Source organism: Manis javanica, chromosome 12, assembly GCF_040802235.1.
Source record: "Manis javanica isolate MJ-LG chromosome 12, MJ_LKY, whole genome shotgun sequence".
Taxonomy (NCBI): Eukaryota; Metazoa; Chordata; class Mammalia; order Pholidota; family Manidae; genus Manis; species Manis javanica.
In genome coordinates this window covers 2,482,397-2,505,329 of record NC_133167.1, presented here as the reverse complement: position 1 = coordinate 2,505,329, position 22,933 = coordinate 2,482,397, and the positions used below count along the sequence as shown (strand labels likewise).

General features: G+C 56.4%; 1 protein-coding gene across 6 annotated transcripts in view; it reads right to left on the bottom strand.

The window, feature by feature from the left end:
* Window positions 1-263: 263 nt before the first annotated feature.
* Window positions 264-22,933, bottom strand: part of PER2 (period circadian regulator 2) — a 37,276-nt gene continuing 14,606 nt past the window's right edge. For 4 of the 6 annotated variants that reach the window (XM_037009624.2, XM_037009623.2, XM_037009625.2 and 1 more), the window contains 17 exons: window positions 22,240-22,291; window positions 21,237-21,379; window positions 19,643-19,721; window positions 17,436-17,542; window positions 16,707-16,860; window positions 16,318-16,426; window positions 15,459-15,584; window positions 14,449-14,533; window positions 13,055-13,217; window positions 12,849-12,967; window positions 12,060-12,224; window positions 10,919-11,215; window positions 8,158-8,942; window positions 6,866-7,052; window positions 5,791-5,980; window positions 4,824-4,974; window positions 264-2,507 (listed from right to left, as the gene is read on the bottom strand). In XM_037009624.2, the coding sequence (XP_036865519.2) occupies window positions 2,361-2,507; window positions 4,824-4,974; window positions 5,791-5,980; window positions 6,866-7,052; window positions 8,158-8,942; window positions 10,919-11,215; window positions 12,060-12,224; window positions 12,849-12,967; window positions 13,055-13,217; window positions 14,449-14,533; window positions 15,459-15,584; window positions 16,318-16,426; window positions 16,707-16,860; window positions 17,436-17,542; window positions 19,643-19,721; window positions 21,237-21,379; window positions 22,240-22,291 (3,059 nt within the window). In that variant the 3' untranslated portion in view covers window positions 264-2,360. Of the gene's footprint in view, window positions 2,508-4,823; window positions 4,975-5,790; window positions 5,981-6,865; window positions 7,053-8,157; window positions 8,943-9,002; window positions 10,076-10,918; window positions 11,216-12,059; window positions 12,225-12,848; window positions 12,968-13,054; window positions 13,218-14,448; window positions 14,534-15,458; window positions 15,585-16,317; window positions 16,427-16,706; window positions 16,861-17,435; window positions 17,543-19,642; window positions 19,722-21,236; window positions 21,380-22,239; window positions 22,292-22,933 lie in introns of those variants that run through there. The other 2 variants (XM_017676412.3, XM_037009627.2) reach the window with 2 other exon arrangements.

Below are 22,933 nucleotides of genomic sequence, written 5' to 3'. Positions count from 1 at the left end.
CTGGGGTCACCTCGGAGTGGAGAGGAGCTCCAGGGGCTCAGTCAAGCAGTCCCTCTCCTGCACCTGCCAGTGAAAAGACGGGGAATGCTGGGTAACAAGATTAGGTTTACATCACAGGAAGTCCACCCAGCTGCCCGGCAGCGTGGTGAGGGTGTAGAGAGCCCTGAGGCGTAGGAAGGGGGCGGGGAGAAGCAGGCTGTGCCTGGGGAGGCACACAGGAGGCCTTGGTGACAGAAGGATCCTTGATACAGGGTTTCTAGAGCTCTTTTTGAAAAAAAACTTTTAATAATCTTTTATCTCTTGTTTTTATTCTGTACTACATTAAAATACAATTAAAAATAAAAATATACTTTATTTACCAAGTTTCTAAAGGGCAGAAAGTCATAAAAAGACATAAGCAGTCAAACAGATATACTGCACTGGGTGAAGAAAGTTTGGTTTGCACAGGAACAAACCAATTGTCTGGCGAGGCTGAACAAGTCATTACACAGACTCCGAGAGTGTTACATCTTTTTAGGAATATATTAAAAAGAAGGCTCAGTTTAAAATTGAGAGCAAGTTTTTATAAGCCCCTGTAAGCATACATACTAAAGAGTACACAATCTGATACATGGCACAGTGTAAACAGTTTCACAAAATGCGTACTGTCAACTTCTCAGCACGTGCTGAAGCTACGCAGTTAACAATCGACGGGTATGCATTCAATGGTAAGATACCGCAGATGGTAACCACTCACAGCAGTAGAGAATGGGCAGCTTTGAGTTTAGGTAACACATGGAAACTTGACTGACATCAAATCCCTTAATGGTCTGACTTTAGAGGCAGGAAGCAGTTGGAGCATCTAATTTCCACACAAATGCACAACTACTTCATTCTGGGAATCTGACAATGATAATACTTTGCAAATAAATTTTTAAAAAAACAACTGTTTTTGTGTTTGAGTTTATGAAAAATAGAATTCATATTCAGACATCAGATGGTTTTACTATGACAACCAACCAGATTGAAGGAGACACTCTCTGTTCCAGCTCCACTGCTTCCCAGAGAATGAGAGGAATCTGCTTCCTTCTCAGCTTCTGCAGACTCACCCAGTTTTAAGTCAATGGTTTCATCAGTGGTAACTCCTGATTCACTCCAGGGACCAAAAGATGATTTTCCCAATCTCTGCATCCAGGTGATACAATTTGAGGGTTGGAGCAAGTTGGGCAGACCACCCTCACTCTTCCCAAGAGTTCCCAATGCCTGAAAGGGCTGGTGGCACTAACAGACATTGCCACAGAGACCAGAGGCTGCACCAGGTGAGGTCAGGCTCATGAAAAGAATAAGGGCCAGTGTCCCTGGCCAGGGTGCGGTGGGAGAGGTGAGCTCACAGCACCCTTGGGAACACCAGCCCACAGTGTCAGCGGCTGCTCCCTGCCAGGACCACAGCTGATGTTGGGAGGCTCCAGCGAAGAGCAGACACGAATGGGTCCCGTACGTGACCAGCAAAGCCTAGTGTGCAGAGGAGAGTCACCATAAAGACGACAGACAACACATTTTTATCTACACCTCGGCCAGGATCTGCAAAGGATGCAGAATGAGGAAATGTGCAGAAAGGCCTGGGTGTGTTAATCTGATGGAGCTGGTCACACACACCACTGGGCTCCTTTGGGCTAGACTGAGCATCTCAACGTTGTTCGCCCCCAACGAAAGCTGCGTCAGATCGAGATGTTTCCCGCCATGGTACCTGCAGCTGAAGCTGCCAGTTGCCAAACTATGCTTCACACCATTTAAAGTGAAACATTTTGAAAGAAAATTAGGAGGGGCTGGAATCTCCACTTGTTATGTTTTAAAAATATCTAGTCTGACAAAATGATAATTTAGATGAAAAGCAGCTCCTGAGAGAACAGACTTGCCCAAACACACTCTGGGGAGGCTTCCAGTGCCCCCGGCGTGGAGTCCCATATGGCATCCTAGCTCTCTGTCAGTCTGGTACGATGGGTGGGACAACCCACAGGAGGCCGGTGGACACTGGTGCCCCAGGCAGAGGCCTCGTCATGGTCCAAGGCCTTCTGGGAGCACTCAGGCAACTTCCCCCCACGTACAAAGACGGGATCCAGTCTTTTTCAGATAACAAAGAACGTCTCTTCCCCTGCCTCCCAAGCTGCATATTTGTATTTTAAATATAAAATTAATTTTTTCTCCAAACCCTTCCCACCCTCTATCCCTTAAATCACCCCTTCAGAAAACTATATATTTTTTTCTAAAACAAAAAAAACAGTGTAAGCGTATCTGTCCATTCCGTTAGAAACAACGTGTAGAAGGTCCATCTCTTCCGCATCATCTAAGGTAGGTCACTGGCTGTCGGGGTGTGGCCAGGGTCATGTCTGCTGTTCATTCCTGTGGCTCAGTGGGGGCCCCTCCTCTTCTCTGGTGTCTGCTGCTTCAGTGAACCCCAGAGGAGGCATATCTTCCTCATGGGGCATGCAAGTGTCAACTTGTCCCTGGCTGTCACAGTAAACACATTCCTTAGAAGAGAAAAGGTGGAATCAGGAATGAAACAAGATCTTCATTACAGGAAAGTGGTTCAAGCTGAGGGTGGTGCAGGGGCCAGGGGTCAGCTGGGCAGCTCCTGGAGGGGTGTGAGGACAGGCGGCCTCTGCCTGCTGCTGGGCCCTGGGAGCCCCGCCTGCTCTCGGGAGAGGGCCAGGCAGGAGCTGGGCCCACATCTGAGAGGCGGCTTTGCATAGTGGAGGGCTCCATCCCTGCCTGTGGGGCCTGGAGATCAGGTCCAGTCTGGCTGCCCTCTCTGACCTTGGTTCTCTGGCCTGTGAAATGGGACGGCGACCATGTGCTGCCTCATCTGCTCATCCCCGACTATCTGTTCAGTGCCCGTCATGCTCCAGGCATGTCCTGGGCACTGGGGTTCAGCAGTGAGCAAAGACAAAGGTCCCTGCCCCAGTGGAGGTGACACCAGTGGGGAGAGGGTAGGAGCCTGAACAAGACATGCTCTGTGCTGTCCTGAAAAGGTGGGATGTGCTGGGCCGGCGTGGGGCGAGGCATGTGCGGCCATCTGTGATTTCACAGTGGACGTTCGGAAAAGGCCGCAGGGAAGGTGACAGAGGTGGTCTTAAGACTTGTCTTTAGGGCTCCCTCAGGGGGTGGAGCCCTGCCCTCAAGCGTGGGTGGGACTCAGCCACTGGTCTGCAATGAAGGGGATGTGATGACAGGGACAGTGGTGGCCCCTGAGGCTGGCTCATGAGAGGCGCCGCAGCCTCCCCTTGTTCTCTCTGGGGAAGAGGGCTGCTGCGCCACGAGGACCGCGTGGTGAGGGGGCTGAGGCCGGCCTGCAGCCTGCAGGCGTGCAAGGGAGCCTCCCCGCAGGGCACCCTCCAGCCTTCACATGGCAGAAGCCCTGGCCAATATCTTGCCTTCAAACTTAGGAGAGACCCCAAGCCGTAACTCCACAGCTATGCTGCTTTTTAAATTCTCACCCCAAAGAAACAGCGGGAGATAATTTTATTGTTTAAGTTACTAAGTTTTGGGGTCACTTGCTATGCAGCAGTAGATAACGAATACAGTGGCATGTGAAGAAAGCCCGAGGGAGCCATGTTCTGAGGAAAGAGGATTCCAAGCAGAGGGAAGGGCAGATGCGAAGGCCCAGAGGCAGGAGCCTGCCTGATGCTCAGGGCCCAGCCAAGGGCTAGGGTAGCTGGAGAGGAGAAAGCCAGGGAGGTAACAGGAGATGGGAGGCGTGAGGGGGCTGGAGGTGCATGGCTTCACAGCGAATCCTTCTGGGGGAGGTGGGCACCACTGGAAGGACCTGGGCCGAGGGGCGGCATGACCTGAGCAGGGGGGCGGGGAAGCAGAGAGTGCAGCTGGGGGGCGTGGGTGACAATCCAGGCAGGCAGCACCATGGCTTGGATCGGGGTGGTAAGGCTGGAGGTGACGGGAAGCAGTTGGTTTCTCTCCATCTTGAAGGTGGAGATGCTGTGGCTGGGAGTGGACTGGATGGGCCTGAGAGGAGGAGGGTCCAGGATCACGGCAGGCGTGTCTGGGCACGTAGAGTCAGGGTGGCACCCTGGGTGAGCAGGGCAGGTGTTCTCTGGGGGCACCAGGAGTTGGGTCTGGGGCAGATCAGCTTTGGTTGTGGGCTATAGGGGACTTCAGCACGGACGCTGTCCCATTGGGAGGCCAGGGCAGGTGGTCCCGGGAGGAAGCGAGTGCAGACAGATGAGAGGTGTAACCGTGAGCCTGGGGCACTCATAACTGGACCTGTGCCTCTGGGAGGAGCAGGGAGCCCAAGAGCGGGGCCAGGCGGCCAAGTGGAGCCCCGAGAACAGAGTCTCCCACTGCTAAACGCCAAGCAGCGCCTGCAGGGCGAGGACAGACACGCGGCGGCTCCAGCTGCGGAGGACCCCGATGCCTTGACGAAAGCAGCTGGCCAGAGGGTTGGGGCAGAGGGCACGGGAGGTGTGAGGGAGGTGCAGGTGGCCTGGCGGGAGCAGGCCTGGGCCCTGACTCCATCCCTGTGGTTATTTAATGGTCTATGTGGAAGTAGAGGGTTTACAATGAGAAAGGTGTTTTTTAAAATTGAAGATGGAATTGAAAGAAAAGGAAAACATTCAAATTTCAGCAGGTAATTGAGATCAGGCTTTTAGAGCTCTTCGGGAACAACGGTGAGAAGCAGACGGCAGTGTCATCATCTTTTTTTTGTAATGGACTTAACTTCAGAAGTTTTAAATTCATGTTTAAAATTTAGATTTAAATTTACAAAGACAGTTCAGGGAGCCCCATCACAGAGCCCTTTCCTGTGGTATCAGACAAGGAGCCTGTGTGCTCACCGCCACATGGAGCGCTGCGGGCAGCCCCCAGGGCTGCCCCCCGGAGTGGGCCTCCTGCAACTCCCGCCTCTGGCCCTCCGTGAACCTGGGCTGGAACTTCCGCAGCAGCTTCAGCTTCTCTCTGTCCTCCTTCAAAACCGCTTCTAAGTTCCTTCACAACATAGGGAGCAATAGGTGAGATTTACAATGTTTCAAGTGCTTTCAATTTTTTAAAGCATACACATTTTTCTACCCACTCTTTCAGTATCAATGTAATTTTAGATGATTTTGTTCGATGCAAATTTCCTTTTCATTTAAAATAAGGTAATTTATTTAAGGTAACTCTGAATCTCCTTAGTAAATAATTTGTAGTTTTCCTATTAAAATGACAATCCAGGTCATGACCTTAGTTTTACTTTGAATCAGATGTTTGGTGCCTGCAGACATTTGGCTCTGCACAGGCTGGCTAACCTGGGAGATTCTCACCGCCAAAGCTGTGGCTAGAATAACGTTCTCCACCTCCCGGCAGCTCCGGGCCACTGAAAGCTGCCCCGAGACACTAGGGGCTCCACAGGGGACAGGACCAGGACGGCTCCTTAGGGCAGCCAGCGGCCTGGGGCTGCCCACCTCCCCGACCTTGGTTTCTGTAGCTCTAAGACACACAGACCCCATTTACCCCCCAGGGTGACTGGGCAGCAGAGCAAAAGAGATGAAGCAGTTGTAGAGTGCCACCCTGGAGGGCTGCCAGGAGCCTGTCTCCCTCACAGCCTGTAGCCCGTTGATCCACAAGGCTGCGGGCACACCGTCCACACTGCAGGGCTCCATGAGACCCACAGAACCATCTAGAGGGACCCTGTGCCTCCACCTGCTGCACTCAACTCAGCCTGAGAGAAGGCTGTCAGAGGGAAGGCCCCCGATGGGGTGGTCTTACTGTCTGGGGAGCCCTTTACGCCAGCCCTTCAGGTCCGGGGACAGGCAGACTGCTCACCGGGAAGGCACCTGGTATGTCATCATCACGCTGTCATCCATGTGGGCCATCAGCAGCCAGATGGGGTCCTGGAGGACATACTTGAGGAAGTGTCCGCTGTCCCCCAAGTCTGCCTGCACGCTTGCTTCGTTATTATTCTCTGAAGAGTCAATGCTTCCAAAATATCTGCTGGTGTGACTCGTGTCACTGCCTTTAGAAACATGAAATGGGGCAGGTCAAACCTTTCATCCTAAATTAAACCTCATGTAACGTGCTCGTGTGCAGCGTGAAGGGTTTCACAGGTAATGAGCACCTGGCCGGTGACTCCCCCCTTCCCTTCCTGATTCTGGAGCTCTCTGGATAATTTTAAAAAAGGCTATCAGCTAGTGCCATGGAGGCGATTCCTTCCTGGGGAGGCTCTGAGGGGGCCAGGTGGGGCCACGTCTTAGAAGCTGTGGTCTTCCGTCCCAGGAGCTCGCTGTCTCCTAAGCCTGACCACAGAGAAGCTGCTTGGTTTTGTCAGTGAGAGGCAGCTGGCCGGGGGGAGTGAGGGGCTGTCCCCCCACAGTGGGGAGGCCTGCAGAAGGTGAGCTGGAAGCTCGCTTCAGGGAGCAGAGGCCTCAGGGTCTGCAGCCAGCACATGCTCATCCCATTACCGCAGCTCCAGGTCACAGCGGAATGATCCTGGCTGGGAAACGTGGTCCACATGCTAGGTTCACGTGAGTGGAACTAGCTGCGGAAGGCGAACCACTACTGGCTCTCCTGGAATGTCCCAGGAGCCTGTGGGATGATGAACAAGGGCCAGTGGGGCCTGAGGTGCCAACGGCGATGGGGAGCATGGAGTGGGGTCCAGCAGGCCTGCATGGGGCTAGCAGAGCGGGAGCAGGAGCCTGTGCCACCCGGCTGAACTCTGTGGCCCTGAGGAGTGGCTCTGGGACCTGCCAGGAGCTGGGCCCAGGGCACACGTCCTGTGGCATGGGAGAAGTCTAGGATGCCCATCTCTGTCGTTTGAGAATCTCCCAGAGGCACCTAAAACCGAGCAGCCTAAAACATACCGACTGGCCCAGGCCTCAGTGCCCCAGAGCCACCAACGCACCTGTCCCACTTCTGGGTGCGTCGCAGCCCAGCGCGCTGGAGCCCAGGGAGTCAGAGGTGGCTGAGGCCCCGCTCCCAGACAGGGCCGACCCTGTGGCGGAGCAGAGGTCCCCGTGCAGCAGGAGGTCGAGCAGGCCACTGGAGGCGGAGAGGGCATCGCTGTTCTGGGTATTGGCAGGCTCACCGTGCTTTAGGGCAGAGAGGACACTGCAGTCAGACCAGCACACAGCCGGCTGGGGCCCACAGTGACTGTCGGTACAAGGCCACTTGGAGGCTGGGAAGTGCCCACTTAGATCACTGGCCCTTCCTGCACATGCCAAAGAAGGCCAAATGAGCAGGCCCTGGGGTTACTGGGACTACAGCGAGAATCTTGGTGCGGGTCTATGAATGCCATCCAATTAAATTTAACTTCAGTATCACACCAAAGGCAGAGGTTCTTGGGGAAATAGCTCGAAACTTGCTCCTCTCCACAGCAGGCATGGAGGCAGGAAAGGGCCTCCGAGGTTGTCCCAGGGCTGTTCCTCACAGGGGCAGGGCTCTCCTTCGGGCTCCTGTGCCCCACGAGTGGGGACACCTTGGCAATGAGGGAGGGCCTTGGCCTGGGAGCAGCCTGGCCCTCTGATCCTTGGAACCTGGACTGTAGGTGCAGGACCCCAGAACCAGGAGTCAGGGGCAAACCCCGAGAGAGTTCATCTGTGTTTGTGGGGTTCCTTTTCCTCCCGGGAGCAAAGGTGGGGGAGCCCCCCAGGCCCCCCCTGCAGCGCCCATGGATCGCCTGCCTCAGTGAATGCTACTGCACTCCTCTGCTCGTTCAGACACGAAAGCGTTTATGGAGGTGAACTTAGAATTTTGAATAAGAAAATCACCCCCACGTCCTGTAATGTGTGAAGATGGGAACCAGAGGGTGCTGGCTTCAGAGTCCTCGGCACCCTCCTTCCCTGGGGGGAGCCTCTGGCACCCCCTCCTGTGGCTGCCCACTGAGCAGCATCTAACCTGCCTGGGCTTTGTCCCTGAGGCACTCTTACAGCTTCCAGGCCTGTAACAGGTCATGAGGTCCCCTGAGGCTGCTTGGTGACCATCAGACAGTCCACCACTCCAGTACTCTGCACTGATGGGTCATCTAGCTGGAAAACGCTAGTTTCTAGCACATGTATTTATGTCACAATGGAAATGGTGTGGCAGAAACCTCAAGGGTGTAAAACTGCCTACGTCTGAGACAAGGATGTGCCTCTGGCCTGCCCGCCGTGCTGGTCTGCTGCCTGCTGTAGAGAAAAGCCATCAGGAAATCCTTACGGTGGGCGGTGCCTCCAGCTGCTGGTCCCGGGATGTTGCAGGCTTGCAGTCGGCGGGCCCTGCACCCGTTGTCCCGGAGGCCCCCGCCGCAGCGCTGCCCTCCGGGGCCTCCTCCAGCTGCAGCAGGTTGAGCTGCAGGGGTGAGCTGCCTCGGGACTCGAAGAGGGGTGGGGAGGCCCTGCCTGTGGGCTCGGCGGCCAACAGCGGGGAGACTGGGGTGGCTGCACGTGACGCCGGTTGCCCAGCCCGTGACTGAGGACAAGCACATGGCTGTTTGGGGAGTGAGGTCTGACCGGAAAACTCAGGCTGACCGGGGAAGAAGGCCTGCGGCAAGTTTGGGGTCACTGAGGGGCAAGAGTAGCTGGGCAACACCAATGCCATGACCGGGGCCAAGGGGGCTGCGGATGCTGAGGGCTGGACTGCAAATGTGTGCTGGGTGTCCATGGGCACGGCAGGGACCGTGAAGGCGGCGTGGGAAGCCACGGGTGCCGCTGCCGCGGCCCTGGGTGCTGGCACGATTCCTGGGGGTGGGAACACGGGCAGGGAGTAAGCCGGCCCCGGGAGGGGGAAAGGCATGGCAGGGCCGCTGGGCTGGGACGCGCCTGAGGGTGACCAGGCTGTGGCACTCAGGCCCGCCAGCGGGGGGCGGTGTGGCCTGGGCCCCCCAGACCCAGGGCTCTCAGAGGAGTCTCGAGGCTTGGCCCGTCTGGACTTCAGTTTTCTGTTCTTCCCAGTTTTTTTCCAAGATGAATCTATTCCAGAGGTATTTCTCAGTCCAGGAGCAGCTAAAATAATGGAAAAACCACCAGTTAAAAATGTAAAACTGTGCGCAGAATCTCAGACATTCGAAGGTGACCCCTAGTCCAACGACCCATGTTTCCCAGTGGCGGTCGGGGGCCCGTCAGGTCCACCCTGATGCTCAGTGAAGTGAGAAATCAGAGCGAGACGTAAAGTTTGCATGAACTAGACTCAATTTAAAGGGCCACCCTTAATTGCAAGGTCACATTCTTTGTTTTCTTCTGGTATTAAAATGTGTTTTCTTTATGGAATAATAGTCATGACAAATGGTATTAAAAAGGATTTATTTGTTCCCCCCAGAAAACCCCATTAAAAAGCCAGCAAGTCTATGCTGGGCCCCAACAGGGGTTTGTGAGATCCGAAAGGAAGAGGGACTGTCTCATCTGACCCCATTTTCCGACTACACAAGCTTCGTCACTACCGCTCCGTCAGGAGAGCTGTCCCCCGCTTCACCTGCCAAATGAGCCCGACTCCACTGCAAGTGGAGGTCAAGCGGTGGAGGGCACACTTGCCATCAGAAGCCAACACTTCCTCCCCAATGACCAGGACTGCAGAGGCGAGGCCTTCCTCAGGGGGCTGGAGGACTCGGCCAGTCACAGAAGGGACTCCGGACTGCCCCCACGCCGCCCCTGGGCACAGGCCGCACTGGGAGCACTGCAGGCTGGGAGGCGTGCCAAGCTTGGTGTGGGTGGGCAACGGCACGGGCCTGTTCTCCCTCGCATGTCAGTACGGTGACTTGGGGCTCTCGCAGCAGGTGCGTGGGGACATGTCCTGACACCCGTACTAAGGGCCTTTGCTACCTGCTTTAGGCAAAGGGGCACCCAGAGCAAACCACTAAGTGGGTGGAGGTTTTACGATTCAGACTCTGGTGTTCTTCCTGTAGGAAACCTGTCCCCTGGTGGGACTGGTGGCTGACGCAGGGCTCCTGGGACACCAGTCCAGGGTCTCGGCGGGGCCGCTGTGGACAGGTGTACTACACAGACTGGAGTGCAGTTTGTGGGCAGGAGAGAGCTGCCACTGCGCACAGGCCCGGCCCAGGGGGTAGGTCTGCCCAGGGCTGGGGCGGCGCCTCTTCCTGGTTCTTACAGAGGTTCCCTTCACTCTGGCAGTGCCCCTGAGTCTGGGGAAGAGGAGAGAAGGAGAAGAGTGGGGAAGACTTGGGCTTTCAGGAAGGCAGCAGCCTCCTCCACGTCTCAGACATTCGCTTCAGTGTATCTGCCCAGCGACCCCAGGGAAGCTTATGTGTGTCAACGGGCTCACTAGCTCTGATCCCTGGGTCAGGCCTTGGAAGCCCGGGAAAGAGACGGCATCTGTCCCTGGGGCCTGGGAAGGAGGCTGGGGGTCAGATGCCAGGTCCTGGACCAGAAAAGGGGCGAAGAGGCTGGCCTATCCTACTTCACCCCTTGCCCTTTGGCTGCTGGTGGCTCTTGGCTCATGGGTTGTCTGGCTTTGGAGTCTGTAGTCCAGCCCTGAGGCCAGCCGGCCAGGAGGGTATGTCCCTGCGGAGGACATCACTCCGTCATATGGTGACAGCCAGGGCGCCCTCCTTCCTCAGGAGCCCGCCACCAGATGCTCTGTCAGCGAGAGCTCCTTCCCTCTGGTGAGAATTAGCTGTGCCCCACCTGGTTTTTCTGAGGGTCCTCTGCGGGTGGGCAGGTGGGGGGACCCGTGTCCCTGGCAGTCACATGAAATGCCTGACAGCATTGCAAGTGCCCGGGCCCTGTGTGCCATGGGGCGCTAGCCTGGGACCGTCACCTCTTTTTAGAGCACCGCCCCCTTGGAGTGCGAGGTGACATCCTTGAGAGCATCCCAGCCAGAAAGGCTGCATCAGCAGAAAAACCCACCGCTCTCTCGGAACACCCCGGTCCTAAACGGGGGCAGCTCACACTTAGAAAACAGCCCTGGATTCAGTACCAGTAAGAACAAAGCACTTTAAAATCGCACGTTTAATCCAGGTACTCACTTCTTTCACTCGACTGCCCCTTGGACCTTTCCTGTAAGTAGTAGCGGCAGCGGGACTGGAAGACACTGAGTTTCTTTCTCTCTTTGAACTTTAGCAGGAAGCTCTGCTCCTCCTTCTGGGTGTGGGCGGCCAGCACTTCCTTGGTGAGGCCCAGCCTCCTGAAGGGCTCCTTCTCCAGGCCCAAGCTGCAGGGCAGCGGGGGGCCTGCGAGGCACTCGGGCGACTTGGGCCCGCTGGCAGCGTCCTCCGCCGTCTCTGCAAGGGGAGGGCAGGCCTGCCATCGCAAGGGCCCTTGTACTGAAAAACGGGGGAGAGCCTATGCTGCGTCTGTGCAGAGGCTCACTCACAGGACGGGGCTTCGGGGTGCCCGCCGCACAGGGGTGGGACTCGCCACGGGGTCCCTGAGCTTCCAAGAAAGGCAGCACCAAGAGGCCAGAGCGAGGACTGAAGCTGGGTCTCTGGAGTCAGTCTTCTCAGCAGAATGAACTGGGGGGACCTCTGGGTTCAGCCTCGGCGGACACGGAACATACCCCGAGGCTGTTCTCAACTTTGGGAGCCCAGCAGGCTAAGGTCACCCTGTGCTGGCTTGGGACCACAGCGCGTGACAGCCATACCCACATGGAACTGTGGGGGCAGACAGGGGCAGGCAGGGCTGCTGAGCGTCCTGCAGGGAGTCTGGACGCTGACTCTGACGTGTACCTCGCTCACCCTCTCATCCCAGCAAAGAGCAAACGCAGGATTCGTCTCACTCAGGGAGTTCTGAAGGACAGGCGGTGACCCCTTGGCCGTACTGCTGGTGCGGCCTGTGCTGGCTCCTGTCCCCAAACGGGCGAGGGCAGGGGGGCGGCCTCCACCTGGGGGGATTCCTGAGATCCCTGCTCAGTCCTGGGAGGCCAGGCTCAGCACCCACAGGGCCCCTCGCCTACTGGCACCCACGGCCACCAGGTGGCGTGAGCACAGCGAGATGGGACACCCCACCCTGATCTCCTGCTTGGATTTCCTGGGCCCCCTCACTGGGCTGTGCTGGGTTCCTCCACCCTTGGGCAAACCTGAAGAACATTTTAAGAGGGCCCTTCAGAGTTCTGAAGTTGGCTGTTAACATCAGATCGCCTTCACATCACCCAAGAAGCAGGAGGCGTACCAAGCTCAGGCTGCGGCTTCTTGTCTCCCACGTGGACAATGGTGCTGCTATAGCTGCACTGGCTGGGGAGTGACGCCACGCTCTCTGCCTTGCCCCGTGGTACCAGTGAGGTCAGGTGGGCGCTAACATCTGTGCAGCTGTTTGCCTTGGAGGGCGATGCCGTCTCTGTACAGGAGAAAATGGGAGCAGACACGAAGTGCACTGAATTGACTGTCTAAGAAACCGCTGTCTCGATGGCACCCCTGTATCCACATGCCCACACAGTCTGCACACGGAAAGGTGGAGAGGAAACTGGGCAGAGGCAGGTGGCCGGGCAGTGTGGGTGCTTGCGAGCAGCTGGCGCCCTCCCTGTGGGCCAGGGCACAGGCCGTCTGTCCAACACGGTGTGACTGTGGACCTGCTCGTGCTCCTGGCGACTGTCTCTGATCCAGCAGCCCACCCACAACACAACGTTTGGGGGTCAGAGAAGTAGTCGGACTCCTGGTCCGTGGCCGGCGCTGAGACACAGGGAAATGGGACCTGCCCCGGAATGACGACGAGATGCCCCCAGGCCTCCAGCAGCCCCGGCGATCCTGGTCTCGAGCCCAGAATCACCTCTACCTCCTACGGATGTTGCTGGCTTCTGAGCTACTCTGGTCACTTTGAAAGATGCCTGTGCTCACATGCGTGTCCCTGCAGTCCCGCAGAATTCAATCGGGAGGGGCGGGGGCTCCAGGCCTCCCGCTGTCGCCTGATCCCATGTGGAGGGTCTGGGTGAGTACATGTGCAACAGCTCAAAGAACAAGATACCTGCCAGCCGCAGCCCAGGGCCGGCCCTCCGCTTGTCGCTGGCCTGCGGAGCAGGGCTGTTGGCCGGGAACTCGCACTTCCTCTTCAGCGTGGTGGCCTCGCTGCAGCTCTCCAGGTACCTGCGTGGAGGGGCAGACGGGGCTTCATGGGACACCAGGGCCCGCGAGTGGGTGAGCAAGCACGGGAGGCACCTGGCGTGTCCACACCTGATGACACTGTCCAGGCAGCTTATCTGCTGGTAGGAGCCGATGGGCTGGTTCTTGCAGGCCAGCTCTTCAGGAATGCTGGCCTCCGGCAGGCTGGTCCCTGAGCTGTCCTTTTCCGTCAGGGGGACAGCTTGCATCGGAGCAGGGGAACTAGTTGGCATTTCTGAAAGATGACAGAATTGTTCTTTCAGTCAGTACTTGTTTCCCCAAAGCGTACGTTCTCTATTTTACAAAGTGTTTTACTTCTACCTAAAGAGAAGGCTGGGGCCTCAGTAGACCTCACAGGCAGGCGACCCCGTGACAGCCTGATACTCAGGCAGCCCTGTGGGCTGGGTGCGGCTGTGCCATCTGCAGAGGGAGCCAGGGTGCTGTTACCTGGCTCGGACCTGCTTCTCTCTGGGGCTCAGCGGCGACTGGTCTAGGCTGAACCCAGGTCAGCAGTGGGAAAGGCCAGTTCCATACTTGACCTCCTGAAACCTTTGGGGCCAATAAGAGCCTAGATGCTTTACAGCCCAGTCAATACTGCCTCACCAGGGAGTCAGTCCTTTTAAACGGGACCCACTGGTGATAACAATCACAGTTATACTGGCCTCCGGCACAGCCTGATGGGGACACTGCTGTTCCTGCCCCCACCACACGCAGCACGTGCTGCCCCTCTGTGGGGCCCTTAAGGGCAGAGCCATGGCCTGCTCTTTACTGGGTCCCCAATGCTCAGCCAAATGTAGCATGCAGCATGTCCACTGGGAGCTGCCCAAGGCCCAAAGTCCTGGCCAGGAGGAGCGAGGCCCGAGCACACAGGTGAGCGAGAGCCCACCATGGGAGTGGACGGGCGCATGTGGGGGCAGACGGCCAGCGAGCCCACCCGTGAGGCTGTGTCGTCTCCACGGGGTGAGGGACCCGGCTGCAGTGGGGCTGGGGTGACAGGCCGCCCCCGCCAGCAGGCTCACGTGAGAGGGCAGCCTAGAAGCAGAGCTGCTTGGGATGGTTTGGGTTTGAGTATCTGCAGGACAGCTGGGCAGTTCCTGGGAGCACGTGCGTTTGCTCACAGGTGTACGCACACGGCCCTCTGGCCACTCTGCAGAGGCAGGACAGGGCTATAGGGAGACATGCAGCCCCAGCCTCACCTCAAGAGGCCCCTGGGGCATAAATGTACCCCTGGGCCTCCCCTCAAGGGGCCTGCAGGGGTCAGGTGCCCCCAGGAAACAAGGACCAGCTTTGCTGGATGGTGGGGAGAGGGCTACCCTGCACTGTCACACAAGTACGCCTCTGACAGGAGCGGGCATGTAGCAGACGTTTAAAAGGTGAATCCCCTGCAGTCCAGTGGTAAGAGGCACCCAGTGCCTTTCCCTCCGGCCACTCTAGTTCCATGAAGGAGGTGGAGAACCTCTTTTCACCTGAAGCAGACCTTCCCTTTTGTTCCCCAGCTTCGTCAGGATGATGACTTCTGCTTTTGACCTTGTTACCATTTTTACAAATTCCCTTGAAGAAAAACAAAACGAACACATTACTCACTCAGGAGACCCTCCACGTATTTCAGCCCATCCCCAACAGGAAGCACAGAGAAAAGCCAAAACTATCCCAGCAACAGGGAAGCGAGTTCTGAATGAGAAATCCGAGCAGCGTGACCAGGTGAAACACTTCTGCTGGGTCTGAAGAGTACAGGCACGGCTCAGGGACACGGGGTGCGGCGCCGGACCACGGCAACAGGCGTGTCTCGTAACAGAGTGAGCCAAACGAATCTTCTCCCGGGGCATGGCAAAGTCATGTCTACACTACACCGTGGTCTCCTGAGTGTATGATAGCATTATGTCTAAGAAGACAATGTACATCCTTTATTAAAAATGTTCTATTGCAAAAACACGCTAACCATCACAGCTCTCAGCAGGTCATAACCCCTGATCGCCGTAACAGGATAATGAAAAGGTTAGAAATAATGTGAAAATCTCCAAAACGTGACACAGAGACATGAGGTGAGCAAATGTTGAAAAAATGGCTCCCTCAACACAGAGTCGCCGTGAACGGAGAGTTTGTAAAAAATGCTTTACCTGCAAAGCAAATAAAGTGAGCTCTGCCTGTAATAAAAAATAAAGCAAAACAGCAGATACGCTCCCTTCTTTCCACCCTCCAGTTAAATCTTCACCTGCTTTGAATAATGTTCATCCGAACCTCTGGCCACAGTTTCCAGCTGCTCCCACTCTCCGGTTAGGGAATAAGCCGGAGTGAGCCGGGCTCAGGCAGCAGGAAGCGGCGGGGCGGAGAGGCTGCAGCAGCTGGCGGTGCGTGTGCGTGTGCGTGTGCGTGTGCGTGCGTGCGTGCGCGCGTGCGTGTGTGTGTGTGTGTGTGTGTGTGTGTGTTCTGTCCTGAGCCCGCAGCTGCTCAGGGAGGAGGAGAGAGAGGGACTCACGGCTCTCCTGCGGCAGGGGTCCTCGTGGCCGTTGCTGTCGCTGGACGAGGCCTGGCTCATGAGGTGTTCGTGGGACCCGTTGCTGCCCAGGCTCCCGTAGCCGCTGGAGCCACTGTGGGGGACAGGCTGCGGAGACAGCAGACAGGACTGTGGACGTGGCTGTGTGTGAGGCTCGGTTCCCCCCAAAAGCCCATTTCACAGACGGGCCATGACAGGGTGGGGCAGCACGGGAGCCCTGGGTCAGGCGTGGGGTGGGCTCCCAGCCTCCACCCCCAGGGCCTGCACTAAGGGGAGACCCACTCAGCCCTCTCCCTCAGCTGGCGTGGCCGAAGGCCAGTCTCAGTTCTACGGAGGGGTTTTAGAAGCACAGGTGCATTACAGCGTCCCCAGCCTGTGGTGGCTAAGCAGAAGGCTGTCAGCCATGGCTCATGGTGCCCACACTAGTTTTCTGTGAGTACTGTGTCCCCAGGGGCACAGAGAGGCATTCTCAAGTGCTTCGGGGCCAGCATGGTGGCGTTTTAGAGTGATATCCCCCCATACAAGTGTGGGAGGCCATGCCTGGGCTGGTGCCTGGGACTCAGGGTGAGTCGGGGTGCAGGCGCTTGGGTGAGTCCTTCAGCCAACTGTCCAAAACATGGGTCAGCTACAAACACCCCAAACATGTAAGGCTGGGGCTGCCTCCACCAGGCAAACGCTGGGCACCGACTGCCCAAACCAGCTACGCAGGTGGCATAGAGAAAGGCACGGGCAGCAGGGTGCAGGGCAGAGTGGGATGAGCCTGAGAAGGACGGTGGCAACCCCAGGATTCAGAGTGGTGCCAGGCTGCTTGCACGGGGGAGGAGGGCGCGCAGGCACCCACCTGCAGCAGCAGCCGGTGGATCTGCTCTGTGAGCTCCTGAATGTCGGGGTGCGGGCCCTTCTCCTCCACGTGCGGCGGAGCTGAGAACACGTCCTCGTTCAAAGGGCCCCTGGGCAGTTTCAGTTTGCCTGTTAGCTGGGGCCCCAAGCTGCACACCTGCCAGGCCTACCTCCTCCTTGCAGACCCTGGGGCGGCCACCTGCCTGCTCGCCACTTCCCTCCTCCATGCCCTGCTCTGCCTGAATGAGGCCCCTCCCACCCGCGGACAGGGGCAGGTCACCACAGGTGCGTGGTGGGAGGAGACCTGGGGCCTGGTCTCCTGGTCCTGCTACACCATCGGCCAGCGGGAAGTGTGGGCGCCGAGGCACGCCGGGCGCTGGCAGGACTCACACCCTGACTCTGTGTCTCCCGATGATGAAGGAGATTTTCCGGCTCCACGGGTTGACGAAGCTGGACCAGCTGGTGTCCAGGGTGATGTACTCGCCGTTCCAGGCACGGAAGCGAATGGGAGAATAGTCGAAAGGCTGCCCACCCGACTGCACAACTAGGAGAGTAAAGCGAGTGTTCAGGACGGGAGGAGAAGCAGCCAACGCTCACGGCACGACAGAAGCAAGGTGGGATGCATCTGACTTTGGAATTATCTGGAGATGTAAGCGATGCCAACACCCCCCTGCCAGCACCTGCAAGCCCTGCTTTAAGTTGCAACAAGAAGCTGCTTCCAGCAGGGTTATCACATAGTTCAAGAGCTGTATCTGCGCTTGCCTCGGCTGGCTTCCAAGAGGGACGCTCAGTGCCACCTGTGCCTGTGAGGCCCGGGCTTGCTGGAGACATGTGGGGTCCACTCCTGTGGCCTGGCCAGCAGCTCCCTGCCGCAGCCAAACCTGTGACCCCCTCCCAGCTGCCGGGGAAGCCAACAGTAAAAATGAGATGCCAAGATCTCGGGACACAACCACTTAGGAGCCCCGTGAGCTGACCGGCTCTCCAGCGACAATGTTAGGACTGGGCAGGGAGCAGGCATCCATTCCTGCACGCGCTTAGCCCAGCTGACCTCAGGAAGAAGCCCCAGGGGCGCCCCAGCTCTGTCAAGCCCCTCAGATCTGCTGTGATGAGGGGACCTACTCTTTGTGTGGATGGCGAGCATCAAAGGCCTGTCACTGGGGTGAAGGTGCACAAGCAGAGGGCTCTCGATCAGGTCCTGAGGCAGGTAGCCCAGGAGGGGGACAGCCCTGCAAGGAAGCACAGGGGGTCACCACTGCAGCCGAGCCCCTCGCTGCACCTCGGACACGTTCCGCAACACAGCTGCCACACGGCCACACCACCTCCCAGAACCCGTTGGGAAAAAGAGACAGACTCCAGATTCCCCAAAGATCAAAAACTGGAATTAGGATAACAGAAACAGTCTTTCAATTAATTAGCATACAAAACATTACAGCACCGCCTGGTCCCCTGGGGTCTGAGACAGGAGCCCAGGCCCTGTAAGGCCCCCAGTACAGGCTCAGCTCTCCAGCTTTGGGTCTTGTTTCCTGAAAAAAACAAGCCATGGTAACACTTGTTTCTCTTCTTTTAAGATCTTTTTCTGTTTTTGGATCATTCTTAAGTTCAGCCAGATGGGGCCTCTTGCCTGGACTCTGGGAAACCTGTCTGTGTGCATCTCTTTCAGCTCGAGATGCTCTCCTGTTAACTTTGGCCGCCATGTCTCGTCTGGTTTATTGCAGTCCTGGGAGACACCTTTTCTGGGGGGGGGAGCTTGCTCTGTGCCCACGGGGTCTTCCCTTGGAGCTGCGACCGCTGTAGGCCGAGCTCTGTGCCCCGCCTGGGCCCGGCACCTGCTGCTGGCTCGGCCACCGGCCCTCTGCCCGCCGCCTCTTCTCTCTCAGGCCAGTCTTCTTTGCAGCCAAACAGACTTCTTCTCAGACTCGTCTGCCCACGCGGGAGGACATTCTCCCGTCTTCCTAGTGAAGGCTCCCGGCTCCCAGTGGTGTGGGACTCCTTGTCTGACTGGTGTCATTCTTATGACTTTCTCCTTGTCCGAGGCATGCCCTCTCCAGGCCTTGTGTGTCCCTCTGGACAGGATGCAGAGAATGTTCTCGGCGCCCTCCCAGCCAAGGGCTGGCCAGGGGAGGGCGGGCGGGGAGAGGGGAGGGAGGAAGAGGAGCAGGGGGCAGGCGGGGAGGAGCTAAGGGAAGAAGGCTCCGCAGACGGCCGGCCCATGCGGACCGGCCCGCCGACTCTCGGACGCACGCGAGTGAACAGACACCGGGTGGTTCTTAGGTCTTGGGACAGCTCTCAGGCTTCCGGAGGAAGAAGCTCACCCTGTGCTCGCGTTGTGAGTGCGGCTCCCAGGCCTTGCCCCGTTCCTGAAGCCCTGCCTCTGGCGGTTCTGCCCCAGGTCCGAAAGGCACAGCCGAGCTGCCTGGGGCTGGAGGCTGTCGGTCCCTGGCTGCAGGAGAGCGGAGCTCTCCCCGGGGGCTCTGGGGCCTTGGTCCGGGGGCAGGCTGCCCGCAGGGCCCAAGGGAGGGCCAGTCCCTGACAGCAGCTGTAGGTGACCTTGGCCATCTCAGAAAGCCCGGCACGCTAGCACCTCTAGGTCCCTTCCCACGTGCCTTCTGAGGAGACTCCTCCCTGGCCACTGCCAGCGGCCGGTGGCATTTTCTCTCTTCATGAATCTGTGCCGGAGCTGGGAGGAAAGGACCCTGAGGCCTTGGCCCAGCCACAGCCCACCCAGGGCCCCTCAGAACGTCGGTGCTCCCAACTCCACGAGCCTGTGTGCACCATGGCGGGGAGGCCAGGGAGGGTCTGAGTGAGGCTCCGGCACAGGGCACGGAGGTGGGCCCGCCAGAGCGGCCTGTGGTGCGGTGGGGCCTGTACTGGGGCTCTGGCCTGACACTGTCTTGGGCACGCTGTCCCCAGTTGTACCATCCTTAACTTGTGTGTCCAATTTTGATACAAGTTTAAACAGGATAATAAAGACACTCAATTAGAATAATTGCCAGCCCCCCAGAATGCCCCATTTACAGTGTTGATATCTTAGGAGGTCTTTAGTGTAATTCCATAATTATCTCCCTGCCTGTATATAGTTATGTATTTTTTTGATTATCACATAAGTAAAACCAACACAAAGCCTTAGCTGTAGCTACGCAGCTTCAATATAAAAAACATGAAAGCTCATTGAGCTTTACTTAGTTGTTACTGAATAACTACCAAGATAATGAGATACTGAAGATCATGTAAGCAACCTGCTGATGTGAAAGGTGCAACATGAATTCCAAGGCGATCAAAGCGTAAGAGCCAAGGGCAGGCGGAGGCGACGGCGCCCCACTGCTTACCTTTCATCGACATCCTGGAATAAACAATTTGGTGTATGGGTGGTCGTAAAAATTCTCTTTTCAGAAGGAATTCTAGGAGCTGAAAGAATAGAATTTTACACAAATTTCTGATTCTCAGGCAATAAAATATGAAACACATACTTAGTGTAGTTATATTACGACTACCAGAAAATACCACAGAGACCCACAGCGGGGTGGCTACTGCAAGAGTTAGAAAGTGGCCTGTGAGCCACAGACCCAATGCAAAGACAGCAGGGCAGGCCCTACGCTGGTGATTGCCGGCCAGCCTCTCTGACCGCCCTGGAGGCCACTGTGGGTCTAGAAAGCTGGGAGTTGCCACATTGACAGAACCAGGTGGATATTATAAACTTCTCTCAGCAGAATCATGCTGGAAGGCCGTCTTCATGATTTTTAAGATCCAACAAGAGTAAACTGAACACGTTATTTTTAAAAAGTGAGTTTAATTATTTAGATTCAAAATTCTCAGCAAATATCATTGTCTTGAGGCCCTCACAGTTTCTAAGGGGGCAAAAGTCATGAGTAATTTGCATAAAGGATGTCACATGTCCAGATTTTCTTCAACTGCCAAATTCATGGCTAAAACATCCAGAATTCCAGAGCTTTCATTTTTGAAGGAGATTCTGATCATTTTTGGGAATAACTGGATGAGATTTAAGTAACCCTCTAACCTTATGGACTATGTGGAAACTCATCAAACTCTTGAAAGAAACTCACATACCTAAAACATTTTGATCACTTTTAAGATACGCCCTTTAAAAAAGACATCATTAACCACTGAGAGAAGATTGTGAACAACTAAACACAGAGCACACTGGGTCCCTGTGGTTTGGAAGTCACAGGTGGCGCCTGTGTGCAGACAATTCTGAAACCACGCGATGCGCTGAGCCCCCCAGGAGGCCCCTGGCCAGGTACCGCGGCCGGAACGAGGACCGTATCACAGGGCAGTTTACGAGGAGGGGTCGCGGCAAGGATGCGATCAGGGAGGCAGAGCGCCTTGGGTCCGTAGGGCTTCGAGGCAAGAACCCAGATTCGGGCTCTTTGGGAGGGGAGGCCTGAGGAGCCGGCAGGACCAGGGCACAGGGCGAGCTATGCCCACTGGGGTGAACTGGGCGCCTACGGGTGGCTGGCTGGGGGAGAAACAGCGGAGCCAGGACAGAGCCAGGAGGCCTGCTTGCCTGCAGAAGCCATTACCATCTGGAGGGTGGGAAATCCAGTGGGAGGTGGGATGGGCCGAGGCGGGGAGGAGGGGTGCCCGGCACTTTATTTCTTAGTGGGTGGGGGTGGTTTGGGGTTCTGAGCCTCTTCAGAGACAGGGAGTGCCAAAGGTGCAAGGTCTGGGCCCCGGGCCATTAGGGACCATCAGGCCTGTTCTCAGTGCGTGGCTGGGAGGCAGTGGCTGGGGAAGCAGGGGGCACCATCCTCACAGCAATGGCCTGGCTGTGGGTGAGAGATGCCAGCACCCAGACGCTTCAACCAACAGGAGGAGGTGGTGTGGCAGGGGCTACGGGAGGGCCAGGCAGAGGCCTGGGCTGGGAGGAAGCTTAGAGACGTGGTGTCCGGGCCTGCCTGTTACCTTCGTAGCCCGAGTGCACTCTCTCTGCCAGCAGCACGCAGCACAGCTGGCTCTCGGCGCCCTGCGGCTCCCGCACCCTGAGCAGGTAAGGCGTCATGCGGAACGGCAGGTAGCAAATCTCATTCTCGTGGTTGCTCCTGGCACTGCAGAGGAGGGCGTGATAGGGGCTTGGGATTGTGGCAGAAGGAATCACCCTTTCCCGCAAGTTACCTCCCCCAACGGCTCCCTGTACACCTCAGCAACCCTTTTATTCGTTGTATAGATGCCTGCAGAGCAGACCCAGGGTCCTCGCTTGGGACCCGCAGTCTGTGGTCTGTGCCTCTGCCCACCTGAGCTGGAACCCACTGACTCACTTCTGTCTTCTCCCTCCAATTTTCAGTGACATGGAGGATACAGCAGAGTCGACAGCCCCAGGCAGGGAGGTCTGCTAGCAGCCCTCTTCTAGTGTGGTCTGCATTTTAATTGGGAAAAGGGAAACTGCTCCAACAGTGGGAATCTAGCTCCAACTTCTGGGCATGCCTGTGTTTGGCCGGGGGTCACTCCTGGCACTCCGGCTGGACACTCAACCAGTCACCTTGTGTCAGTACAAAAATCTGTTGGGAAAGCTATGGGGCTCCCCAGAAAAGTGCCCCCTTGAACCAAAGGCTACCTGTGCTCTCAGGGTCCTCATGGGCCCTGGGTCCGAGCCTTCCTGGGTCAGGGCGAACCCAGGCTCCAGGCTGACATTCACAGGCGTGACTTAAATCACTCCATGGTCAGCCATGCTGTCTTAAGTCCCTGTGCATGTTTAAAATGCAGCTCATTAAAACGTGTTTCACACAGACTTTTCAGGAACACGCGTGCTGTACAGATGGCAGTGCGTGGGGATGCACAACCCTCTCCACCAGGAGCGGCTCAGGAACGGGTGGGGAGCACTTGGGGGGCGCCTCAGCCTTCAGAAGAGGCGCTGCAGATGGAATGTTTGTGCCATTTCAGATTTAGGAAAACTAGTAACTGGGCTTACCTGACACGGCAAAAGAAAGATTTCTCCTCCATGCATTCCTGAGTAAAAGAATCTAAAACAAAAAGCCCAAAGTCACTCATCCAGCCGCACAGCCGAGCATAGGCGGCTCTCTATTTCTAAAGAGAAGCAGCAGGGAGAGTCAAGGAGTGAATGTGGATTTAAAGCACAAAGTGAAGCCCTGAGAGATCTGTTATTACCATTCTGGCTAAAATTAAGTGTATTTCATGAGTGTGGACATACCAAAGTATGCAATGCTAAAAGGTGACAACCAGGAGTTTCGCCCTCTTGAAATGGCACAGACACACCAACTAATAAGAGTTTAACTCTGCAAGACACAGTGACTGACTGCAGATTTTTTGCATGAAAAGCCCTAATATATCAACCTACGTATTCTGGGGGCTATTCAGTTCTATTCGAAGCAATGTGGGGCATTTCAAAGCTTACGGCAATCTTTTCAATGAAACATCAACTTTAAATGAAAATATCTATTGAAAACCTGAGGTCAACGAGGCAATCTTGTCAGAGCTCAGGGAACAGAGTTCCTCATAAAGGGATTTTTCAAAGGAAATCTCAGACTCTGTCACATAGTTTCCTTTACTCAAAAGAAATGAAGGGAAACGGACAATTACCAGTTAGGGAAAATGACATATAATTAATGGCCAGAAAAGGCCCCTAAGAAGTCACCCAGTCCTTC